The sequence below is a fragment of the Capra hircus genome, chromosome 5 (assembly GCF_001704415.2).
Source record: "Capra hircus breed San Clemente chromosome 5, ASM170441v1, whole genome shotgun sequence".
NCBI lineage: Eukaryota > Metazoa > Chordata > Mammalia > Artiodactyla > Bovidae > Capra > Capra hircus.
The window spans coordinates 106,927,420-106,954,091 of NC_030812.1; the positions used below are offsets into that span (position 1 = coordinate 106,927,420).

At 45.9% G+C, this 26,672-nt stretch overlaps 1 protein-coding gene across 13 annotated transcripts in view; it reads left to right on the plus strand.

Annotated features, from left to right (window-relative positions):
* The window catches only part of ERC1 (ELKS/RAB6-interacting/CAST family member 1), a 271,289-nt gene that overhangs the window by 221,738 nt on the left and 22,879 nt on the right, over positions 1-26,672 (plus strand). For 8 of the 13 annotated variants that reach the window (XM_018048680.1, XM_018048674.1, XM_018048679.1 and 5 more), the window contains 2 exons: positions 3,858-3,956; positions 26,266-26,454. In XM_018048680.1, the coding sequence (XP_017904169.1) occupies positions 3,858-3,956; positions 26,266-26,454 (288 nt within the window). Of the gene's footprint in view, positions 1-3,857; positions 3,957-5,580; positions 5,647-26,265; positions 26,455-26,672 lie in introns of those variants that run through there. The other 5 variants (XM_018048685.1, XM_018048683.1, XM_018048682.1 and 2 more) reach the window with 2 other exon arrangements.

The window sequence follows — 26,672 nt, forward strand, 5'->3', positions numbered from 1 at the left end:
GATAATTATAATTGGATATAACGCTAATTAGTAAGGTTAAGTTTTATTTATCTGTTTTCTAAAATATCTCAGAATATTTCTAAGTATTATTCTCTCTAAAGTTCATTTAGGTAGGTTAATAGCATTCTCAGAAGCCAAAAAGCAAAGATTAGTGAACAACCAGATAACGGATCAGAATTCAAACATTTTTTAGTACCTGGGTTTGGATCACCAACATACACTGTATCTGAGCCTAACTAAAATATTTTTCTGTGAAGTGTCATTTCTGAACTGCCGTATCTGAGCACTGATATCTCGGTCTCAGAAGAAAAGCTTAGCAGTCTAAACAAGGAGCTCCTTTTCCTCTGGGAGGGTGGTGGTGGCTTAGTCGCTCAGTCATGTCTGACTCTTGTGACTCCATGGGCTGTAGCCCGCCAGGCTCCTCTGTCCATGGAATTCTCCAGGCAAGGATACTGGAGAGGGTTGCCATTCCCTTCTCCAGGGGGTCTCCCTAGCCCAGGAATTGAACCCAGGTCTCCTGCACTGCAGGCAGATTTTTTACTGAGCTACCAGCGAATTCCCTGAACGGGTATGTATAACTATACTGAGGTGCACGTTTATGGCTTACAAAATTTATTTCAGCAAGTTTCTTCCCATCTTTTTTTTTCTTTACTCCTTCAAACAATCTTATCCTTCATGTGAGGGGACCAAGGGAGTCCAGCTGTCTGCACAGGCACGTGGCATGGTTCAGAAGGGAAGATATTTGGCTATAAAGCACCTTTCATGCTTGCTGGCTTATCTTAAGAAGAGCGGTACAAGAGCTCCTTGAGAACAGTGTCGTTTACAGGGTCTGTATAACATCTACTACTGTGAGCTGTCGGGTGCTTAGCGCTCAGCCTCTGTCTGTGCAGGGAACAGACTTCACACCAAATTAATGAACCTTAGGCCTGGGAACCCTGGATCAACTTGGATACACCTCAGGTCTTTCAGAAGTGGATTCATTCTTGTATCTACTTCTTCATTCGCTTACATGAAATAAGTAGCCTTTGGTCTTATCTGTCAGTTCTTCTTGGAGGCTTTCAGCCTCATGCCTCAGAGATACTTGAGATACATCCTGCCCTGAAAGGGGATTTGTGGGTGTGCTTTATCAGTTCTTCGCCAAGTTCCTAAACTTGCGCTGGGTATTTGTGTGTCAGGTTCTAAGATAGTAACTGTTCAAGTGTACTTCTGCCGCACGTTCCTCTTAAAGTTGACGTGGAGGTGTTTCTGGTGTGCCCCTGCCCTTTGCTCTTCCCTCCCTCATTGCAGAAGGTTCTCCATCGGTCACGCAGCACCACGTGATGTGAGAAACATTCCCCTGCGTGTTTCCAAGGCCACTCCAAGTCGTCTCAGAAAAGAAATTTGATATCACAGACACTTTTTTGATAAGGATTTTCTCTGCTGTCATTATATCCTGGAGGGAGGAATTGGCTGCAAATGTATGTATATGTTTTTCAGTAAAAATCTAGAGAGCCCAAGTGCCCAACAGTATGGGGCTCATTAAGCATCCATTCAACTGAACACTGTGCAGCCGGTTAAAATTAGAGTTTGTCGTTCAGTCGCTTAGTCGTGTCTGACTCTTTGTGGGCCTCATGGACTGCAGCACACCAGGCTTTCCTGTCCTCCACTGTCTCCTGGAGTTTGTTCAGATTCATGTCCTTTGAGTCGGTGATGCCATCCAGCCATCTCATTCTCTGCTGTCCCCTTCTCCTCCTGCCCTCAATCTTTCCCAGCATCAGCGTCTTTCCCAGTGAGCCAGCTCTTCACATCAGATGGCCAAAGTATTGGAGCCTCAGCATCCTTCCAGTGAATTCAGTCCTTCCAGAGAATATTCAGTGTTGATTTCCTTTAGGATTGACTGGTTTGATCTCCTTACAGTCCAAGGGACTCTCAAGAGTAGATTTTTAGAGTAATATTTAATGACATGGAATGTTCATAATAATGGGGATAGCTAAAATTAGTTGGATATTGATTTTATGCCAGATGCCTTTGTAAGAGCTTATGTTAGTAACTCGGTTGGTTAACCTTCACAGCAGTCTTATGGGGAGAAGGTATTGCTATGCACATTTTAAAGGAGAGGAAACTGAGGTTCAGAGCATGTGAGCAGCTTGCCCAACTGAGCTGGCTGGTAAAAAGCAGAACTAGAATTCAGGCCTGGACAGTTTGGCTCTAAAGCCCCTGCTTAGGCATCATTATGTGAAAAAAAGTACCAAAGAAAAATCTCGGCAAACTTTTTTATAGAACTAGACAAAATGTCTTGCATTTACCAAGAAAATGTTTTAAAGATACCCAATCAGATTTTGACAAAGCAGAATTGGTCAAGAAGAACATGTCTTACCAGATGTCAAAATATACTGCACAATAATCACAATTTTAAAATACTGCATTATAGCAAAAGCAAAGACTAAATCAGAACATGCTACTATTTATGTTCATAGGAAAGAGACTGAACAGATTCACGTAAATATTAACAATGATTATCACTGGTTAGAGGGACTTAGGGGTAATTTTTTTCTCTGTATGTTTCAAATTATCTACAGTGAACATTTTTGAATCATATAACATTAGCAAATGTATTTTTAATGCTTTCAGAACCTCAAGTTTTAACAATATTGCTGTTTGACCATATGCACAGGGTTCTGTGGATTTTCTAAATTGCTTACTCTGCAAAATAAATTCTCTAAAATGTTTTATAGATGTGTGTGTGTGTGTGTGTGTGTGCGCGCGCGCGTGCGCGTGTGCATACATTCACTTAGGCCTTAAGTTAACCAACCACACAGAATCCAATCTCCTCCTCCATTCTGGTGAACTTGGAGGAGAGGCCATGAGAGAATAATCTGCTTCCAGTCTTAGGACTAAAGAGAAGGATTTCAGAATCTTCAACTCATTTCCAAAGCCTGAATTGTTTATTGATGGTATAAAGAAAATGGTGATGTCATTGAATTTTAATACGTCGCTTCTGTCCGATCACCTTACTGAACTCTATTTTAAGTTGTAATCATTTTTCAGATGATTCTCTGGATTTTTCTCAGTATATAATCATTAATTTACAGATAAGGATAACTTTTCCTCTGGTATTTATGGTCTCTGTGTTAGATAACATCTCCCCCAAATGGAATAGTTGTTAAAAAGGATGAGTAACTCTCACAGTAACCTGGCAAGATGGGTCCGGCCCAGCACGAAGTGTAAAAATAGGGTCACAGTGTTCTCTCCCATGTGTGATGTCATCCACTCTTTATTTTAAAAAATAAGAACAGGCACTGCATAAAGTGCTTAATTTAAGGAAATTACTCTTCCGTCCAGAATTCCCATGCCAGTTTAGGTGCCTGTCTTAGCCTGCTTGGGATGCTGTAACAGAATACCCACAGACTGAGTCACTTCAACAGCAGAAATTTGTTTTCTCACCCACCTGGAGGCTGGGAAATCCAAGGTCAGTGTGCCAGCTGACCCAGTTCCCATGAGAGCCCTCTTCCTGGCCCTCGGAAGCCCCCTCCCCACTGTGTCCTTCCCCCTTAGAAGGACCACAGCCCCATCAGATCAGGGCCCCACCCTGATGACCTCACTTCACCCTAATCAGCTCCCAAAGACTGCCTCCATTCACAGGGAGGCATGTGAGGCTTACAATCTCAGCGTGGGTTTTGAGGGGGCACAGTGCGGCGTGTAGCTGTGCCCGAGCTTCCCGCCACCCACCACCCAGTATCCTCAGAAATCCTGTGTTCAATTTATTTCAGACAGGATTCATTATGCCCTTTCTCGGCACATTTTTAAGGTGCTTGTGACTGTACAGTGTGTCATAGAGACTTTGCCTGAGCTTGACCTTGTGAATTGTTTCCTCCTAGACACAGAATCGAATGAAGTTAATGGCCGACAACTACGAGGACGACCACTTCAGATCCTCCCATTCCGGTCAAACCAATCACAAACCCTCCCCAGACCAGGTAAGGCTGCTTTTGGTTGTCTACTGAGAAACCAGCGTGCTTTTGTTTTGATGTATTCTGTAGTAGCGTGTTACAGACTCTGGGGAACAAGTTAGAGAAATAAAAATAATCAGTTTCTGGAAACTTTTTTTCTAAATATGGAGTCCATTTCTGTATAGGAAGGTGGTGCCTGATTCTGAGTATTTTAAGAGGAGTTACCCAACAGATTTGAAAGGAACACTAAAGAATCCTTAAATTGAGATGAGAAAAAAAATTCATCTTCTCAGAGAAACTCACTAATTTGTGTCTGTCCTGCTTCAGTAGAAAAAGAAAACTTTGCGTGTAAGCTAAGTGAGGCACACACAACTCGGTGTAGCAGTAATCAGTATTCGCCTGCAGATTTGAAAATCTCTGCTCATCACCTCTTAAACAGGAAGGTTGAAACTTAGTTTTTTCGTTCCTGTCTCCTTGGTGGACCTCTCCATCCACATCCTCCTTAAACTGTTGCCTTCAGCTCCGCATGAGTGCAGAGGAGGCACTGAGTCAGCCTGAAGGGAGCCATATCCAGTGCCAGTTCTGGAAGAAGGGAACTCTCCCAAGATCTTGAATATGATGGATGGGGGAGAGCAGTGAACAGATTACCTCATATCCCATTGCCAAAAATCAGATTTCAACATCTCCATCACACTCAATCTTAACATATACAGCTGAGGGAGAAAAATAATAGTTAAGTAATTACATCCATATGATCGAAGAGTCCAGAGGCACTCCCCCACTAAGCCCCTCCTCCAGATGATAGCATAGCTTCCTCTTAGGAGACGAAGAAGAAACATTGCACATGAAAGCACAATAATATCGAAAATGCACGTTTTTTTCTAAGGTTTAGAAGGTTATAATCATTGTATGATGACATTCACTAAGCCCATGGAGGCGGCTTATACTTTAGAGGGAAAGAGTGCAATCTTTAATGTAGGCAAAGCGGAGAGCTGTCTGCCCAATGGCAGCAATCTGTCCTCGCCAAGAAGCCATTTGCTTTTCTCTGACTGTTTCTCGATACCTGGAACCAAGTTTATGCTAATTTATGTAGGATGAGGATTTTAGGGGGCTTCCCCGGTGGCTCAGTGGTAAAGAACCCGCCTGCAATGCAGGAGATTTGGGTTTGATCCCTGGGTCAGGAAGATCCCCTGGAGGAGGGCATGGCAACCCACTCCAGTATTCTTGCCTAGGAAACCCCATGGACAGAGGAGCCTGCCAGGCTGCAGTCCATGGGATCGCACAGAGTCAGACACAACTGAGCAACTGAGCACACACGTAGGGTGAGGATTACAGCCTTCCCTTGAAACAGGTTTTGCTAACAAATACCAGGACTGGATGCCTGGGAGGAGCGGGAGGCAAACAGGAATGGGGAGGAAGAAGAAAGAAAAGCCTCCAGCTTGGTCATGTTGCCCAGTAGACAAGAGCGTGGCAAGGAAGTGGGGAGGTTGGAAGTGCGGGGACAAACGAGGACAAATCCGAGCTTGATGTGGGGAGGTCGGGGGCCAAGGGGCCGTCCTCGGCGGCTGCGTCGTGCCTGTGTATCTGTCTCGAATACTAACCAGCTCTTTTTCGTCCCCACGCTGCTCTGGGCCCTGCGTCCTCCCTGTAGGATGAGGAGGAGGGCATCTGGGCGTAGCCCCCACTTGCTCTTAGTGCAGCCATTTTGTTCAGAACGGTGAGAACGGCTTTCCTGAGCTACAGAAATGTGTTCTGTTTCCTTCACTTTTTTTTCCTTCCACACAATCATTTCACGTCTGTTTCTCCGTAATTCACTGAATCCTTGGTTTGCTCCCTGCTTTCTCATCTCACCTGGTTCCCGTGTGTATCGCTTGCTTGTGACATAGCGGGGTTTGGGTTCTGTGGCTTTTTTTCTTTTTCCTTGTTGTATGTTAATAGTCATTTTTGTCATTTCATTTTGTACATTTTTGGAAGAACTTCCAGGGCATGTAGCTAAATTTCTCCTGTTGTTATTTTATAAACTACCCACTCTGGCATGATTTAACAGTGTCCTGGTAAGGTTTATATTGACTCACATCAAACTGGAAATAGAAGAAATCAATCAGATACTCTGCCAGTAGGTTTGGGATGTACTTTTTATGATAATTAATACTATTTAGTCTTTAAAAAAAAAAAAAAAACAACCCTGCACTTTGGACTAAAAGCTTTAGTTTCTGTGTATAGAAGAATGCTCTGGATTCTCAGGATCAGTGCTTCTTCCACAGTGCCCACCTGGGACAGTCCCCTGGGGCTTGGACATTGGTCCCAAACTATCTTAAACAGAAAGAGAAGTGAAGAAGCCATACAAGACTTTTTGAATAAAGAGTCGGTCTCCAGAGTTCCTCTCCCCTCCTCTGTGGATTGCTGCCGTGTCAAACAGTTGCCAGGACACTGTCTAGATTCTGCTTTACTGGCCAATTGGCTAGAAAATGCGGTCCAGCTGTGTCAGCCTCTCTCTTTGATCTGGTGCCCTGGAGGTTTGACTGAGGAAATCCTTTGCTTAGAAAAAATAATAACGATGATGAATAAGTTCACACATCCTGATGGCCCTGCACCCCCTGGATTCACTGCCCGTGCTTGTTGGCCGTCTCGCTCTGCTGAGGTCAGTTCTCCCTGAGAAGTCTGTGTCTCGGTGTTACCCCCCTCCACCTTTAAAATCACACGGGTGGTGTAGAGCTCTCATGGCAGACACAGCCGAGGAGAACGATGAGGTAAGTTATGGCAAGGAGCGTGCATTGTGAAGATGGGAAACCTTCCACGTAGCTTTGCCCTGAGGCTGTGGAAGAAGCTGAAACACACAGTGCCAGCCAGGAAGCTCCTGGGGCTGGAATGCTGCATGCCAAACAGAGCTGAGGTTGAGCGAGTCAGCGCGCTGGTGTTCTTGGTCTACACTGTGGCCCACGAGGGGCGGGATTGTCAGTGTGGAGCCTCAGGGGCAGCTGTGCAGGAGTCAGGTGGAGATCATCAGGCCCCACCTAGAGCAAAGCCTCCTTGTCTGTCCTGGAAGAACATAGGGGCTTCCGTGCCGCCCGAGCAGGGCGCCCCTCCCCGCATGTGGGAAGGGGGCTGGGTTTGGCTTGCTGACCCTTTTTCCAGCCATAGAAGAAGACCTGATGGTGTCAGAGGAAACAGGGCCCACAGGTCCTGAGCCTCCATCCTCCCTGTCTCCTCCCACAGGAGAATCTGACTCCTAGCAAGTGGGACTTCCCCGGTGGCGCTAGTGGTAAAGAACCTGCCTGCCAGTGCAGGGAACATAAGCGGTGCGGGTTCAGTCCCTGGGTCAGGAAGATTCCCTGGAGGAAGGCATCTCCTAGAGGAGGAGGAATCCACACCAGTATTCCTACCTGGAGAATCTCCATGGACAAGGGAGCCTGGCGGGCTACAGTCCATGGGATTGCAAAGAGTCGGACATGACTGAGCACACTTGTAAATATATGGTGGAGTATTATTAACTGCACACACCGTGCTTCATATCCTCAGGATATGTTTATCATCTGAAACTGGAAGTTTACACTTTTTGACCCCCTTCACCTATTTCACCCACCCCCAAACCCCACCACAGGCAACCACCAGATCTGTTCCTATATCTGTGAGTTTGGCTTTTTTTTTTAGATTCTACGTGTAAGTGAGATTGTGCAGTGCTTGTCTTTCTCTGAGTCATTTCACTAAGCATAACGGCCTCGAGGTCCATCCGTGTGGTCACAAATGGCAGGATTTCCTTCTTTTTTATGGCTGAGTAGTATTACTCGGGGGGGGGGGGGTGCGGTGTGTGTGTACAGTTGGCCCTTGAGCGGCACAGGTTTGAACTGCACAGGTCCACCTATGCATGGGATTTTTACAATCGTAAATACTACAGTACTGCCCCGTCACCACTGGCTGAATCTACAGATACGGAGTGAGGGACACTCAGGCACCGCAGGTACAAAAGGCTGACTCTTGGGTTATACACGGGTTTTTGACCATGCAGAAGGTCAGTACCCCTAACCCCTGCATTGTTAAAGGGTCAGCTGCATGTATACCACATTTTCACACATTTACAGACCCCACCACATTTGAAGTCTTAAAAGGCCCCAATGCAGTTTCATACAAATTTTATAATTCTCTGCTCTATTTCTGTGAAAAATACCATTGGAATTTTGGTAGGGACTGTATTGAATCTGTAAATTGCTTTGGGTAGTAGAAACATTTTAACAATGTTAATTCTTTAAATCCATGAGAGCAGACTGTCCAGCAGTCTTTCCAGTTCCTTCTCTTTCTGCTTGAGAGTTTTTTGTTTTTTTTTTTTAGTAAGTGGATGTTATTCTGTCAAATGCTTCTTCTGCACTATTGAGATGATTTTGACTATTGACTTTGATCCTTCATATTGTTCATGTAGTGTTTCACACAGCCTGATTTCAACCATCAGTGCAGGTGTTTCTTGCATCCCTAGAATAAACCCCACTTGATCATGGCAAATGTTCCTGTTAGTGTGTTGTTGAATTTAGTTTGCTAACGTTTTGTTGAGAACTTTTCCATCTGTGTTCAGCAGAGATATTGACACGTCATTTTCTTTTCTTGCCACATCTTTTTCTGGTTTAGGTATCTTCTGAATGTGGAAGAGTTCTCTGGTCTTGTATTTTTTGGGAAAAGTTTTCAAAAGATTGGTGTGAATTTTTCTTGAAATGTTTCTTAGAATTCGCTAGTGAAACAAGCTAGTCCTCAGCTTTTATTTCTTGAGAGGTTCTTAATTACTGCTTAGTTTCCCTTACTTGCCATTGGTCTGTTCACACTTTCTGTTTCTTCGTGATACAGATGTGGTAGGTTTTATGTTTCTAGGAATTAATTCGTTTCTAGGTTGTCCAGTTTGTTGAAATGTAATTGTTCATAGTAGCCTCATAACTCTTGTATTTAATATTGGTTATAACGTCTCTTCTCTCATTTCTTTTTTTTTAAAATATTTATTTGTGTGTTTAGCTTAGCCAGGTCTTAAGTGCAGCATTCAAGCTCCTCCGTCTTCTTGGGGATCTTTAAGAGCAGCGTGTGAACTCGTTGTTGGGGCATTTAGGATCTAGTTCCCTGGCCAGGGATCCAACCCAGGCCCCTTGCATTGGGAGCAGAGTCTAACCCACTGGACCAACAGGGAAGTCCTCCTTTTTCTCATTTCTGATTTTATTTATCCTGCCTTTTGTATTTCCTCTGCTATATCCCACCTGTGAAACTGACAAAACATGTTTTCTTTTGTGTCCCTTGTATGGCAGGTATGTTATTTTATGGCTGTTTAGTTTGGTGTTAAATAACATGCTTTGCCCCTCAGACTAATTTGAACTCGGTAGCTGTGGAATTTCCCTCGAGTCACTTCACCTCTCCTCCAAGTGTCAGGTTCCCATCTGCTAAGTGGCAGTGATGAAACCTACAGCGAAGGTCCTGGTGTGGTTATAAGCACAAACGTTCTCAGTGCACTTAGCCCTTGGCCCAGCATCCAGGAAGTATTCAGTCACGGGCTGTGTGATATTGGTAGCGATAGTGCTTAATAGAGTTCACAGGATCCTCTGATGCTACTGTTTACTTCATAGATTTCTCCTCTCTCCTGATACAGTAACGTTCCTCTCACTGCACAAGTCACACACAGTCCTAGTAATTCATTTTTCCTGCAGCAAGAGAAACGTCTTCTGTTCGGAATCTCTGAATTGTTGATGACCTCACCCGTCCTGCCTGAGCAGCGTGTATACCCTTCCCCCACCAGGTGTCCCTGCGGGAGGTCAGCTGCAGACCTTAAGTCAGACCCCATCACCTTCAAAGAAGCAACCACGGTGGCAGGCGCCTTTTCCTGCTGAAAGTTCTCTCACCTGAGGATAGTTTGCAGGCTGCCTCGACGCAGAGGCTCTGAGTAATTCTTGAGGGACTTGGTGATCTTGTGAGCTCAGTGAGGCAGGGGCCTCTCAGGCCACGTGATCGAGTTATAAATACTCGGGGGAGAGACCTTTCAGTGTAGTTTTAAGATACACTATACAGTGTTCCACAGGTTCCCCCCTATATTTTTATAGTTTCTGCTGAATGATTTAAGGTGACGTTGTCCTGAGACTTACTTGATTTATTTCTTAAACTGAAAATTGCAGTGTTTTAAACATCTCTGGAACATAGGTCCTTAACAATTAGGAGCATTTGACTAATGAGGATGTGCCCTCTTCTTCCTGTTTGTGGCCTTATTTGTAACTCAGACATTCTCCCTGGATAATAAAAATATCCTTGCTCTTCACGCAAAATAAAATGCTTCACATCCTAATTGTTTTTCACAGTCCTGTGGGCAGACCCTGCGGAGCTCAATAAATAGTTTTTGAAAGAAAAAACTGGGAAGCTTTTGCCCTAAAGAAAAGTTGCATGTATTGGAAGTTTTGTCCATGTGTACTAGGTATTTTTAAACTTTTAATTTACTCTGTACCCTGAAAAGACCCTGTTGCTGGGAAAGATTGAAGGTTGGAGAAGGGGGCGACAGAGGAGGGCATCACTGACTCAGTGGACATAAGTTTGAGTAAACTGTGGGAGATAGTAAAGAATGGGAAACCTATCGGGCTGCAGTCCATGGGGTCGCATAGTCGAACGTAACTTAGCGACTGAACAGCAGCTCTGTACCCTGACAGGTCATCCTTGGATTTGACACAGTTCATGTGTCGGGGGTCCCAGTCAGTTCCTAGCGCACCTTCTAGGATACACTGTCAAATTAATCACCTACCCCTCAGCTACCATGTGACGAGACCCCTTTTAATACCAGTTCCAGGAGACAGCCCTCATGCTTGCCTATTACATCATGTTTTTATTTTATAGAGTTATGTTTTGGAGGATGTGATCTGACTCGCGTCTTATCTGAGCTATTAAACAACAGTCGTGTTACAATAGGGTTCTGCAGTATTTCTTTCATTAACTTGTCCTCAGCTTCTCCCTAATTTGTTATTTTCTATATATTTCTCTCTGTCTTTAGGATTACTATCTGTTTTGGGTTAACGGACTATTTTCTTGAACCCAAAAATGCATCATCAACCAAAACAAAAAAGCCATTCCCCCTTGATGTCTCTGTCCTTCCTCCTGGTCCTGCGATGACGAGGTTGAAGCTTGCAGCTGGGCCTGGCGGTCGGCGTTTCTGGGATGAATTAAATGCACACACTTGATTGAGGTGTAGCTGGACTGTATCACTGTCTTCCTATTATCCTAGGAGATCAAAGCACAGCTCAAATAGAGGCTTAGTCTTTAGAATATTCAAAACAGATGGCTGGTTCTTTTTGGTGAAAATTCAGGTTTTAAGGCAAACCACTTGTTAGTGAGACTTCATGTCTTCTCATTGAAAGATAGCACGGACCATGTACCTCCCTCTCTTCCTCAGTTTCAAGACTAGAATCACAGACTTTCTGCCTGAGGAGGGATTTGGCAAGCCCAGAATGCTCTGACACTATCTGGGTTCCTTTTCATGTGACTATAAAATAAGTTACTCAGCTTTTTCTTTTTCTTTTTTTTCTTTTTTTATTTTATTTTATTTTATTTTTTTAAATTTTAAAATCTTCAATTCTTACATGCGTTCCCAAACATGAGGCATTTTGGGTATTAAACGAAAGCTTCTTAAATGTTTACATTATCATAGTCACTTGTTGGTGGGTCACTATTTAAAATCTAGCGTTCACACTGTGACATCCTCCAAAATTGAACCAGGCTGTTTATCCTTGACTTCACGTTTTTACAAATTAAAATACATATTCTCCATCCACTCTCCTGCCACTGACTCCTGGATCCAAAGGTACACAGAATAAGTCCATAAGTGTAGCCTGAGGTTTTTATTGTTTGGTTTAAAATGGACTGAAATGAGAAAATTAGCTCAGAAACAAATACTGAACAACAGATTTTCTCCAACAGAAAAAATGATTATCTGAGGTGCAGTAGAAAAACCCAGGTCTACAGTAGAGACTCGAGGGTCACAGAGGAAGGGGCAGGTAGTGGCGGGCTACAGTCCATGGGGTCGCAGAGAGGCGGACACGACCGAGCGACTAAACACGGCAGGCGTGTGCCAGGCAGTTATCGTGTGAACCTGATGACCTCTCGGTGGTTCCCTGTGGGTGCTGCTGAGGGGGTATCTCTATTTCTCTATTAATGAATTACTTCACTTCATTCTGTATAATAGGCTCTAGGTTCATCCATCATACTGGAATTAATTCTCTATTTGTTCGTAACGCATTACCCAGAACCTGGCAGCATTAAAAAACAGTGCACCTCTGTTATCTCAGCATTTTCTTCGGGTCATGAATCTGGAAGCAGCTTGGCTTGGTAGCTCCTGTCTGAGTGTCTCTGGGCTGCAGGCAGGATGTCAGCTGGGTCTGTAGTTTAAAGCTTGATATAGCCAGAGCCCACGTGGGTGCATATTCACTCACGGTCCATGCCAAACGCTGGCGGGAACCTTCAGTTCCTATCCATATGGACCCAAAGTGAGCAATGAAGAGAAGGTGGCAAGGAGCCACTGTGACTCTTAGGTCCTGCAGTCGGAAGTCACACATGCCCACCTCTCCTGTGTCCTATTCCTTCAGGGGCAAGTCACCAAGACCATCTGGCGTGGAGTGGGGCAGAGCATCTCAGGCTTCACTTTCTGAGGGCAGGAATGTCAAAGAATAGGCGGACTTACCATCACCCTCCACAGGTGTTGGGGCAGGTGACAAGCCACGAGCCTGGGGCTGCCCTCGGGTGAATCACCCTGGCCTTCATGTGCTGTGGCAACGGGTGGACGGTGGGCCGGAGGGGAGCAAGCCGGAGACACACCAGCCCTCTGAATTTTCTGGTTATACTCACTGCCATATCCAGTTCTCTGTTCAACCAGTGTTTTATTTTGTGTTGATATTACTGTTTTTTGAAAGGGAAGGAGCTACAGAAATCTATTGGCATTGGGAGATAGGAAGCAAATTGTATGTTTCTTCAAAACACCCAACCAACCAACAAAACTGCTGTTGTGCTTGTGTTCAGTCATGTCTGACTCTTGTGACCCCCGTGGACTCTAGCCCACCAGGCTTCTCTGTCCATGGAATTCTCCAGGCAAGAATACTGGAGTGGGTTGCCATTCCCTTCTCCAGGGGATCTTCCCGACCCAGAGATCAAACCCATGTCTCTTGCATCTCCTACGTTGGCAGGCAGATTCTTTACCACTCTGCCACCTGGGAAGCCCCTGATATTACTATTGATAGCAGTGATATTCATTATGAATTGAAATTTTAACTGTAATTATTTACTTCTTAAATAATCTGAGAAGATTGTAAGCATTTCCTCTCTGATACTATATTCACCTGTTATCTGGAATAGCTTTAAGGATTGGCAGACCTTTTTCTAAAGGTACAGAGAGTAAGTGTTTTATCCTTTGTGATCTGTACCCTTTGTCAGATCTAACCAGCTCTGCTCATGAAGTAGGGAACCCACCACAGACAACACGTAAATAGTGAAGGTTAATATTGTTGTTATTCAGTCACTAAGTCGTGTCCGACTCTTTGCAACCCCATGGACGGCAGCATGCCAGGCTTCCCTGTCCTTTACTACATCCCAGAGTTTGCGCAAACTCATGTCTGTCAAGTTGGTGATGCCATCCAATCATCTCATCCTCTGTTATCCCCTTCTTCTCTTGCCCTCAACCCTTCCCAGCATCAGGATCTTCTCCAGTGGTCAGCTCTTTGCATCAGGTGGCCAAAGTATTGGAGCTTCAGCTTCAGAATCAGTCCTTCCAGTGAATATTCAGGACTGATTTCCTTCAGGATTGACTAGTTTTATCTCCTTATAGTCCAAGGGACTCTCAAGAGTCTTCTCCAACACCACAGTTCAAAAGCAACAGTTCTTCAGTGCTCAGCCTTCTTTATGGTCCAGCTCTCACATCCACTCATGACTACTGGAAAAAAGCATAGCTTTGACTAGACGGACGTTTGTCGGCAAAGTGATGTCTCTGCTTTTTAATATGCTGTCTATTTGTCATTACTTTTCTTCCAAGGAGCAAGTGTCTTTTAATTTCATGCCTGCAGTCACTATATCAGTGATTTTGGAGCCCAAGAAAATAAAGGTAACCCTGGCTGTTACCTTGTATAATATCAGTCACAACTTGTAGGTTTCTGTGCTGAGCCTCTTATGTCATAGTCACTTGTGTATCCTCAGATAATAAAGCTTTGCTTAAACCTCAGCAACTAGCGGTTGAAATGGTGATGTCTATCAGAGTTTGTGTTATGCTAAAGAATTTTAACAGAGAATAGCGGGAGGAGAGATTAATTCAGTGACTGTGCGGGAGGTTTTATTCTCAAATAGAAAAACTGGGTAGGGAAAAACATAACGGAAAACACTCTTCCTAATTTTTGTTTTTCCCAAATCTTTTTCTTCCACCCAAAGCCTGGATGACTCCCAAGGTGAAGGGGGTGATGTCTGGAAATCGTTAATCCATGGGATTTGTTCATGGTGTATAAAATTTTCAGAAAGAATTTGCTTTTTCAGGATGATTTCCTGATTGACTGTGGCAGACCTAAGTCCAGGCAGGCCTGCTCAGAGCCGCCAAGACCCTGCTTGGGTTCTCAGATTCGTGACACTTCCGGTGTGTGCGGACAGAGAGGAGATTCTTCATGGGGTGGGGGCCGGGGTGGGGGGCGACGAGGACACAGGCAGAGCAGCGGGTGGAGTTGGGGCGCTAGTTCAACCTGGAGGGGTGAAGGCCCCACCCTGATGCTCCTGCCCCCCGTGCTGTTCTCTGTCCCTGAAGGGCTGGAGCGTTTCCTGCCTCAGTCAAGCAGGTCCTGAGCTGTCCTCTTGCTGAAATACGGGCACAGGTCTTTCTCCCCATGTTGCCCCCGGCCCCCCATTGCCCCTACAGGTTGTGTACAGGTGCGTCCTTACACACACCGAGTCACAGATGCTTCTGACCTGTCACAGGACATGTCCTGGCTGTCTCCAGCTTCAGCATCGGGAGATTCAGTGCCTGTATGTAGCTCGTTTCTGACAGCACGGATACTCCTCTCTGATGTGTACACAGGCATGTAGGTACATTTCCGTCTTCCCCTGCCTTCCAGGCTATAGGAACCTTCCCTCCCTCCTGTACCCTCCCAGCCCAGCTTCCTGTCTAATGAGGCTCCAGAGGGCACAGTGACCCTCGGGGGTGGGGTGGTCAGGAGCTTTCAGCTGGAGACGCTGGCGTCAACACTGCCATCACATAGGACTGGTGGCGAAATCACTTGTGTCAGCTCCTCCAGCTCCTCCGCGTGTACACACACCCCCCCCACACACACACACCCCCCACACATACACACCCCCCACACACACACACACCCCACACACACACCCCACACACACACACACACCCCGCGCACACACCCCACACACACCCCACACACACACACCCCCACACACACACCCCACACACACACACCCCACACACACCCCACACACACACACACCCCACGCACACACACACACCCCCCCCACACACACACACCCCACACATACACACCCCACACACACACACCCCACACACACACACACCCCACACATACACACCCCACACACACACACCCCCCACACACACACCCCACACACACACACCCCACCCACACACACACCCACACACACCCACACACACCCCACACACCCCCACACACACACACCCCCCACACACACACACCCCCACACACACCCCCCCCCCACACACACACACACCCCACGCACACACCCCACACACACCCCACACACACACACACCCCACACACACACACACACCCCACACACACACACACACACCCCACACACACACACACACATCACACACACCACACACACACACACCCCCCCCACGCACACACCCCACACAAACCACACACACACACAGCCCCCCACACACACACAGCCCACACACACACATCACACACACCACACACACACACACACACCCCACACACACACACACCGTCCTTTTAACCCAGCCTCAAAATAACTGCCCGTCGCAGAAGAGTCTCCTCCAGAGCCTGACCTCCACTTGGGAGCCCTTGACAGATCAGCTGTCACATCTCCTAGTCACCAGATAGCCGTGCTTGCCGCTCTCCTTCTCTGTCTTTCTGTGGACCCTGAGGCAGACCGCGTGGTGGGTGCCCCATGACCTAGATGCTCCTCTCTGGTGACTCATTGGGATTCTAGCTAGGTCAGCCTTTCGTGTCCACCCTTCACTCCCAAAGGTTAGAGAAGAAACGAAGTGTCCTGATGAGGCCGTCACTGTGTTCCACCCAGCAGGCAGCAAGCGTGTTGGTGTTTTCTCAGATCCATCCTTCTGTCTTGTAAACATGTAATAAGCCAAGAAGTGATTGACCACAGCGGCAGTCCAGCAGGAGCTGGGCTTCAGGCCCCAGCGGACCGGTGGGGTGGGAGTTGATGTGGGCACGTGGTGTGTGAACAGACTCACAAGGGGCTGAGGCCACTGTTCTTGCCCGTGGCCAGCTGCCTACCTGGTTTTTCCTGTGAAATTCAGCATCCACCTTCAGCTGGCTCGCCCACTCAAAAAGCGTGAGCTTCTCCCTCTTTTGCCTCATTTTCTCTCCTGTGCCCAGACATTTTCCCCATAATTTGACATTCATTAGTATACAGCCCTGGAACTTTGCTATGGGGAAGTCATGTAAAGTATATATACATCGATGCACGCACGCACACACACAAGTATTTAACCCCTACGTTGTTTACTAGAATATAATAAATAATTTATTGTGAAGAGGCAAGCCTCAAGCCAAGAACTCAATTGAAGATGCTTCTTTCCCATCTTTATTTAAAGAGCAGGGAAGAGGAGTCTTGGGATACGTACCTGCTCCTCGCAGCTCTGAGTCTCGCAGAGTGGGCGCTTCCTTGACTGTGTCCCATCTGAGCGCCCCTTTAGGGTACCCACTGTGCGTCCTCCGGTGTCCCCTCCAGGGGCTGGCTTGTCCGGCTTCTCTGCCTCCTGCAGCATTCTGTCCACTTGCTGCCCATTAATCTGCCCCGTCTTCATCTGGATGTACTGTCTGCCCTCTGGTTGGTGAGTCACCTCATTTTCATGTATTTTACAAGTTTCCAAGTACTGAGGTAAGAACTTAGAATACCTCCCGCCCCAACCTGCTCTCTTGGCCACAGGGAGGTTGGGCTCAGCCAGAGCCTCCTTCCCTCACACTGCCCTCTGTTCAAGTGGAGTTTCTGGATCTGAATAAGATACGTTAGGTTTTAACTGAATAAGGAGTAAATAGGCACAATGGAGTTAGCAGTCCTGTGGTTCAGATTCCAAGATTCATCTTATTCTGAACCCCACTCCCCATCTCCATACAACTCTGAGTACGGACCATCTGGATCAGGAAGTAGGGGAGGTTCTGTTTTGTTCTGCTGGAGTGGTAATGTGCGCTTAAAGGAAAATTGACAACAGATTTCTGAGCTGTAAAACTGAGAGGAAATGATTGCATTTTAGTTTGTAAACGATTCCCACTGTTTTTTTTTTTTTTCTCTCATGTTTCAAATCTGTAACCTTTTCCAGTTTTCCTAAACACACTTACACTTTTAACAAGCCATGAAACCCTTTAAATCTGAAACCTTTGGAGAAAGTTTTTACTCTTAGAACCAGGTATTTTTGTATATAGTAAGTTTTCTGATTAACATCTATTCATATCAGTGACCTTGTGTCACCAAGCCAAACTTGAGTCTGCTCAGCCACATGCAGCAAAGCCAATCTCCTGACACCAGTTTGTGGTGAGGCAAGGGGAGCGTTTACTGCAGGGCCGAGCAAGGAGAACAGGCGGCTTATGCTCGAAACCCACAGTGAATCTTTATAGTAGAAGTAACGTCATCCTGGCTTCCCCAGTGGCTCAGACAGTAAAGAATTTGCCTTCTATGAAGGAGATCTGGGTTGGATCCCTGGGTCAGAAAGATCTCCTGGAGAAGGAAATGGCTACCCACTCCAGTCTTCTTGCCTGGGAAATCCCATAGACGGAGGAGCCTGACAGGGGTCACAAAGAGTCAGACACAACTGAGCGACTAACACTTTCAACGTCATTCTGGCTTTTGTATTTGTCATGAGTTTTTGTTTTGGAAGAGGAATGCAAGACAGTTTCCCATTCTGTAAAGTTTGTGCAGGGAGTGAAGTAGACACACATGAGAAATGGTTGTGACGTGGAGGGTCAGGACTTGGAGCTCTGGACTTGTCTGCATTTAACTTTAGGTTATCCTTTAACTTTTCATGAAATTTTAGAAGTTTATCGACTTCCCCCCAAAAGAAATTTTTTTTGTTTTCAATCACTGTAGCCCTCTAGCTAGGCACAAACTCCAGCTAACGCTGCTGAAATGTTCCCGGTTTTCATTGTTAACAGTGAAGTTTGGTTTTTGATGAAGGGCATGCAGGGGTAAAGAATGAACCCTTCTTAGTTTAGCTTTACTGGTTATCGTGAGGGTGCAGCCGCATGAGGCATGTGTTTGCCCAGCGTCTCTCTTGCAGATGCATAAGACAGAAGGCTGTTCTGGAATGCACAATTGTCTTCAGTTTGTTAGGATTAAAGATGAGTAGGACCACCACACCAAAAACATGCAGGGGATCCACTGAGTGTCCTGTCTGTGCTCCAGGTAGGAAGGCGAAATAAAAAGTTGGATCTCAGAGAACATTAAGAATACAAAAGTTGTTGAATTTTCTAACCTTATCTGTGAAGAACAAGTCAAACCAAGCCTTGAATCAAGATGAAGAGGTTTATTTAGCAGTTTGAAGGTTTGCCTGAAGGAAACCTCAAAACGAAAGTTAAAACAGAGATAAATCCTGAATTTACACATTTTAATTCTCTTGTACACTCAACACATTAGCTCCATTATCTCTTTTTTTTTTTTTTTAATGCAAAATAGGGCCACGTTTCCCTAGAGGAGGACATAGCAATCCACTCCAGTGTTCTTGCCTGGAGAATCCCATGGACAGGGGAGCCTGGTGGACTACAGTCCATGGGGTTGCATAGAGTCTGACACAGCTGAAGCGATTTAGCATTCATGCATGTCATTCTTAATATTCCTGCCAGCAAAAGCTGTGTGTGGCCCGGCATAAAGGCACTCACTAAATGTTTGTTAAGTCAAATATATAGTTTTTTTAGTATCAGTAATATGTGTGAGTTGATATACAGTATATCTAATTAATGTAGCAAAAATGTAATTTCCATTCACTGTTTCTTGAAAGAACTGCATTGTTTCACAAAGTAGCTGCATTTAAGTGAGAAAGTAACACCTGCTCCAAACCTTTGTAAAGAGACCTGGTGCCATCCTTCATCTTCCTGGTCCCAATGCACATCATAACCAAGAAGATAAGCTCAGTTCTTGACATGGAAAAGGACTTTGAGGCCAGGCTGCCGAATTTTATTCCTGTGCCTCCTCCCCCGCCCCCCTCCAGACTTTTAAAACTTTTTATCTTGTAATGGGGAATAGCCGATTAACAATGTTGTGGTAGTTTCAGGCGAACATCGAAGGGACTCAGCCAGATACAGACATGTATCCATCCTCCCCCAAACCTGCCTCCCATCCAGGCTCCACATAACACTGAGCACACTTCCCTGTGCTGTCCAGTTAGGTCCTTGTTGGTGATCCATTTTAAATGTCCAAGTGTGTACGTGACCTTTCCTTTCACCCTGGTAATCATAAGTTCGTTTTCTAAGTCTGTGAGTCTCTTTCTGGTGTTTTGTGGGGTTTTTTGTATGTAAATTCATCTGTATCAGTTATTTTTAGATTCCACATAAAAGGGATGTCATAGAGAGTATGACACTCTCTAGGACCCTCTATGTTTCTGGTGCTGTGCTTAGTCACTCAGTCATGTCCAACTCTTTGCAACCCCATGGACTGTAGCCCACTGGACTCCTCTGTCCATGGGGATTCTCCAGGCAAGAATACTGGAGTGGGTTGCCATGCCCTCCTCCAGGGGATCTTCCCAAACCCAAGTCTCCCTCATTGCAGGCATGTTCTTTGCCATCTGAGCCACCAGGGAAGCCCCCCAGTTCAGTTCAGTCATTCAGTCATGTCCTACTCTGTGAGCCCATGGACTGCAGCACGCCAGACTTCCCTGTCCATCACCAGTTCCCAGAGCTTGCTCATACTCTTGTCCATCGAGTTGGTGATGCCATCCAACCATCTCATCCTTTGTCGTCCCCTCCTCCTACCTTCAGTTTCTCCCAGAATCAGGGTCTTTTCTAATAAATCAGTTCTTTGCATCAGGTGGCCAAAGTATTGGAGTTTCAGCTTCAGCATCAGTCCTTCCAGTGAGTATTCAAGACTGATTTTCTTTAGGACTGGTTTGATCTCCTTGCTGTCCAAGGGATTCTCAAGAGTCTTCTCCAACACCACAGTTCAAAAGCATCAATTCTTCAGTGCTCCGCTTTCTTTATAGTCCAACTCTCACATCCAAACATGACCACTGGAAAAGCCATAACTTTAACTAGATGGACCTTTGTCAGCAAAGTGATGTCTCTGCTTTTTAATATACTATCTAGGTTTGTCATAGCTTTTCTTCCAAGGAGCAAACATCTTTTCATTTTATGGTCACCATCTGCAGTGATTTTGGAGCCCAAGAAAATAAAGTCACTGTTTCCATTGTTTCCGTATTTGCCATGAAGTGATGCCATGATCTTCATTTTTTGAATGTTGAATTTTAAGCCAACTTTTTCACTCTCCTCACTTTCATCAAGAGGCTGTTTAGTTCCTTTTCACTTTCTGCCATAAGGGTAGGGTTATCTGCATATCTGAGGTTATTGATATTTCTCCCTGCGATCTTGTGGAAACCTGTTTCCAGCTTGTGCTTCATCCAGCCTGGCATTTCACATGATGTACTCTGCATATAAGTTAAATAAGCAGAATAACAGTATACAGCCTTGAAGTGCTCCTCTCCCAATTTGGAACCAGTCCATTGTTCCATGTCTGGTTCTAACTAGAAATGCCCATGTTGCTGCAGATGGCATTATTTCATTCTTTTTCATGGCTGAGTAATATTCCACTGTATAAATGTACAACATCTTCTTTATCCATCCCTCTGTCAGTGGACATTTAGGCTGCTTCCGTGTCTTGGCTACTGTAAATAGTGCTGCAGTGAACATTGGGGTCCACATACCCTTTCAAATCATGTTTTTCTCCGGATTTTTGCCCAGGAGTGGGGTTGCAGGGTCATATGGTATCTCTGTCTTTAGTTTTTTAAGGGACTTCCATGCTGTTCTTCACACTGGCTGTACCAATTTACATTCCCACCAACAGTGTAGGAGCATTCCCTGCTCTCCACACCCTCTCCAGCATTTGTTATTTGTGGATTTTTTGATGGTGGCCTTTCTGCCTGGTGTGAGGTGATACCTCGTAGTAGCTTTGATTTGCATTAATCTAATAAGTAATGATGTTGAACATCTTTTCATGTACTTGTTCCCTTTTGCTTGCCTTCTTTTTAACTTTTCAAAGTTCAGCTTTCTGCTGGGACCTCTGGACAGGAGCATCATTAAGAGAATAATGTTTTGGGGAAGTCAGTGCGTTGGTTGTTCTGGGACTTTCTTGATGAGCCTACCTTGGGGGATAGCAGTGTGACGGTGACCCAGTGAGAAATCAGAACTGCCTCTGGTGTTTATGCAGTAATTCAGGAACATCTGAACGTGCCTCCCAGGATGTCAGCAGACAGAAGGAAGAACAAGAGGATCTTTTAGTGACAGAGAAATCATCAGTACAGAAATACTTTGCCAGGAACACAGTAAATCATCAATAAATGTTAATTAGCTTAAAAAACAGAGAAGGCAGTGGCAACCCACTCCAGTACTCTTGCCTGGAAAATCCCATGGGTGGAGGAGCCTGGTAGGCTGCAGTCCATGGGGTCTCTAGAAGTGAGACACAACTGAGCGACTTCATTTTCACTTTTCACTTTCATACATTGGAGAAGGAAATGGCAACCCACTCCAGTTCTTGCCTGGAGAATCCCAGGGACGGGGGAGCCTAGTGGGCTGCCGTCTGTGGGGTCGCACAGAGTCAGACACAACTGAAGCAACTTAGCAGCAGCTTAAAAAATAGTGGCATCTTTTGAACAGTAAAACATTAGTACCACAAGGGCAAATGCATTAAGTCCCACATAATGTTCAGTACAACCTCTGCTCTCAAAATGAGCTCCCAGAATGTGTCACAACCAGCCACGTTATACTTAGAAAGTCTGATACAGAAACCGTGAGAAGAGGAGAGCAAGCCATGGACCTGATCACATGTCACATCCTGGCACAGGCAGGTGTGTCCCCATCTATTAGATGAATGGGCTGCAGAAATGGGCTGCTGTAGAGTTTCCCACTGCAGTCTGTATCATAGCATACAGAAGCAACTTGGCTGTCTTCTAAAACACCTCTGAACGTCCAGCCATACTCAAGTGGAGGGGAGGTTAAGATAAACACCTTCCGGAGGTCACTTTATGTCATCACACACTGGCCTCTGAAGCCATTTTGAGGATCTGATTCATAAGCAAGTAAATCCTTGCCAGAAGAAACAAAGCTTTCAGGACATCAGCTGAAAGGCTCTCATCTGTTCTTTTAATTTAAATGATTTTCCTTAACAACTTGGTAAATGTTGGATTCGGGGAATGTTGCCGTTTTGGCGTTCTGTTTGTTAGAAGCAGAGGTTATCTTGACAAGTTCTTTTTTTTTTTTTTTTAGTTCTTTTTTTTAAAAACTTCTTTTTGCCAAAAGAAAAAAAAAACTCTAGTTCTGCACAGCTATAGAACTGTGATGTGGCCTGACCACCTTGCTTTTGGTGGCACTTCTTACCAACCCTCTGAAGTTCACGTGGACCGAAGACTTAACTTCTGGGTCCTGTGAGCATCCTCTTCCTACTCGGCGAGTGTCCCTCTTCCCTCCTGAGGTTAGGCGGTCACAGTTCTTCCTTGTGGGAAATATAGTTTCTTTTCTGGGTGGTCGACCCAAGTTGGACTTGGAGGGGGAGGGGAGAGATGAGGGCGTTTTCCCCGTGATGGACATGGCTAAATGGGTCTCAGACAGGCTCCAGTGATTTTTCTCCTAATGGACACATTCAGAGACTGCTGGCTGGGCAGCTTCATATGCTTTCATGGAGTAAGCTCTCTAGTTTTTTGTTTTGTTTTTAAAAAGCAATTCCCTTTAACATGAGAAAAAGGCATCTTGGCCATTGCATAGAAAGAATTTTTATCCTGGAAAAAAAACTTCAAATTTCTGTTATTTTTGTAACTTTTCAGTTGGACTTTGAAAAATTACAGAGTGCAAAACACTGCGTATTTTGTTATCAGTTAGCACCTGAGCATGAAATATATTTAAGTCAGTGTGAGATTGATCTCTGATTAAGAACAGAGGCCTGAGAGTCCACTCTTTCATTCCCAGCCATACAGCAGTGAGCTAGCATGTTTCCAGGTTCCATTTTACTATAAGAAATTTGACCTTCCCCTTACCACCATTTATCAGATTGTCTTCATGCTTTTTTTATGTCAGTTTTCCAACTCAAACAGTAATTACCTAGGGTATCAGCTCTTTCTGCCTGTAGCCCAAATGTGATGGCAGCTATATGTAGGCACACACACACACACACAATGGGAGTAAGTTGCACAAATCCAATGAAAATCCCAAGAGAGATTTTTTTTCTAATCAGTGTGTCCATGAAAGAGGCTGGAGGAGGCCAAGCTGGAAACATGGCTGTGGTGTGTGGCGGCGTGAGGGGTGTGGAGGGAACAGCAACCAGACAGTAGGCTTGTTGATGTGCACGGTGGGCGTGCATCTCAAGAAGTATGGCCTGGCACTTGCCTTTAAAGATGCTGCTTTGAAACTCAGTTTCTGAGCTCTCTACAATGTGAATACGCATCTGTGGCCAGAAAGAAAACCTGAGTCTTTTCTGAGAGTACCGTTGTTTGTGAAAACCTGTCCAACTTCCCCACTCTCCAGACCTCGTGCTTTATTGAAACAGCTCTTCCTTCTGCGGTTGGCAGTGTTGACACCACGGGCAACACAGGGCTCGGACCTGGAGGGGTCCCGTAAGAGCCCAGAGCCTTCCCCCCTGACCCCCAGCCCCTGAGTGTATCACCTTTGTTCCCAGACAGTTGTGTGAGTGTGTGTGTTTCAAAAATAATATTGCTAAGTTGATTCACTTTCTCTGGTTTTCCTAGCTAGGCTCCAACTTCTGTATTATATACCATGTGGGTCTGCACTCTGATCTCTCTAGTAAGTTAGAGATTGTTTTAGCCACTAAGCTGAGGCTCTTGCCTGCCTTAATTATTTCATGGAGATAGCATTAGAAACCGGAAATGTGATATATCTATAAAGCAACCATTAAAAATCATGTTTTCCAGGAATACGTAATGTCGTGAATAGGACTCACAATGTAACATTAAATGGATAAACAGGGTCTTAAGCAAAATGTGAAGTATGATACAGTTAAAAGTTGATTTATGTAAGTTTATAAAAAGACTTGGAAGAAAATCAGCAAAATGTTGCAAGTGCTGTTCTTGGTGGAAAACCTATAGACTGTTTATTATTTCTTTCCTGTTCCCCCCCATACTTTTCAGAGTAAAATCTGCATTGATTTCTTAATTTTAAAAAAATACATAAAACTGTATTTTAGAAACTCTTAAAAGGAACTAAGGGAAGTGGCAGGGGAGTCCTCTGGAGAGAGGTGGGTGGCAGAATTCGGTGTACCAGGCCTCATTTCTCCTGACTTGAAGATTAGCGAGCTCCTTATCAGGGCGTCCTATTGGTGAAAAGTGCCACCCCGGTGACACCAGCAGATGCAGACTCTGCCCTGAGCCCAGGGAGCGTCAGGGACATGCCAGCATCTGCTGGGTTGGCGGCCCCCACGAGGCTGGGTGTCAGGCAGACGCTGTGCCTACAGTTCAGAATTGGAGATGGGGGGCCAGCCCAGCCCCTCCTCCACCGCCCAGGCTTGCCCAGCACCAAGGGCCTGGCCAAAGCTGTCCCGAGAGCTGTCCGATGAGGTCGTGTGTTGTGCAACGTGCTCTCCGACAGAGCCGAGGTGGTGGTCATTCCTCAGGGTAAAGGGAATGTAAGACAGTGTTGGCCCATCTCTGGAGAGAAGACCCCGCGTGGAGCTGGTCCCGCCTAGCTGGGGCTCAGGTGTCAGGGCTGTGCGAGAATTCGTCTGTCATGTCTAAAAGGAGGGTTGATGCCTCTGTGAGTCGAGTGTGGGGGCTCCAGCCAGGACAAGACAGATCCCGTTGTGAGTTCACTCATCACCCTTCCCATAGCTGAGAGGACCACTATCCCTCCAGGGACAGAGGCATCCTTTGTTCCAGGAGGTGGAGGGACACACGTGTGCGTCAGGCTTTCAGATGAGCACGTTTCACTTGCAGCGTTTGTGTGTGTGTGTAGTTGTGTAGTTGCTAAGTCGTATCCGACTCTTTGCGACCCCATGGACTGTGGCCTGCCAGGCTCCCCTGTTCATGGGGTTCTCCAGGCAAGAACACCAGAGTGGGTTGCCATTTCCTCCTCCAGGGGATCATCTTGACCCAGGATTGAACCCACATCTCCTACATTAGCAGGCAGGTTCTTTATCAGTGAGCCGCCAGTGAAGCCCCTAAACCTGATTGTGTTTCTGTTTTGCACATCTCTTCATTTGTACTGTTTTAAATTGCACGTAAGAGATGTCATACAGTGTTGTACAAGTCTCTTCTCCACTCTCGGCTGCCCTAAACCCATGCAATGCTGTGGCATGGAGGTGGTGGGAACAGCGTTTCCAGGTAGATAATGGGATCATTCGCAGGAAAGCCAGGAATGCTGTTTCCCGGATAGTCATGACCACTGAGCATGGAGTGCAGTGTATGAGCAGGACTCCTGAGGTGGGGGAAGGGACAGAGGGTGGACTAGGTGTTCTTTGAGTTCCCAAAGCTGGGTTGGAAGGAAAAGACAAGGGGACAGAGGGAGTCTGGTCACTGTAATCCTTTCTCCCTTCCAACCCAGCTTTGGGAACTCAGAGAATACCTAGAGTTTTTTTGTAGCTGCCCATAAATAGGTGGATGAGCAGTTGTGAGGGGACTGCAGTCTTTCTGCAGCAGGAATGTCATCTCTGCAAAAACAAGCCAGTGCTGTGCTTAGCCCCCACCTGAGCACGGAATCCCGTCCCACGCTGATGTACAAGCCAGTGCCCCCCGCGTGGCCCCCAGCGTGGCGATGGGCGGGCTGGCTTCGTAGGTGTGTGCGGACAAAGAGGGCGGTTAGTGGTTATAAGAGCTCTGGTCTCACCCTGTCTCTTTGCCTTGGGAAGCACAAAGAGACTGGACCTTCTCATTTCAGACTGACCTTGACGTTCCTCATTTTTTTCACTTTAGATCATCCAGTCCCTCCTAGAACTTGACCAAAACAGAAGCAAGCTCAAGTTGTACATCAGACACCTGACCGCCCTCTGCCACGACCGAGACCCCCTGATCCTCCGAGGACTCACTCCACCAGCCGCCTATAAGCTGGACGACGACCAGGCAGCGTGGGAGAATGAGCTGCAGAAGATGACCCAGGAACAGGTAAGACCCCCACCTGGGCTCGGACGACAGCCTCGCCCAAGCCAGCTGCTCTGTAAGTTGATGCAGTAGAAGCTGCTTTGGGGAATTCCGGGTTCAGAATCAAGATTCTTAACAGGGGTTGGTCCTTCAGTAGAAATTAGGAGCCCCCATTTGAAGTAAGTCCCATTTTGTTCTTCCTTCAGGGTAACTTGCTAAAGAATCAGAAAGGGCTGGTTGAG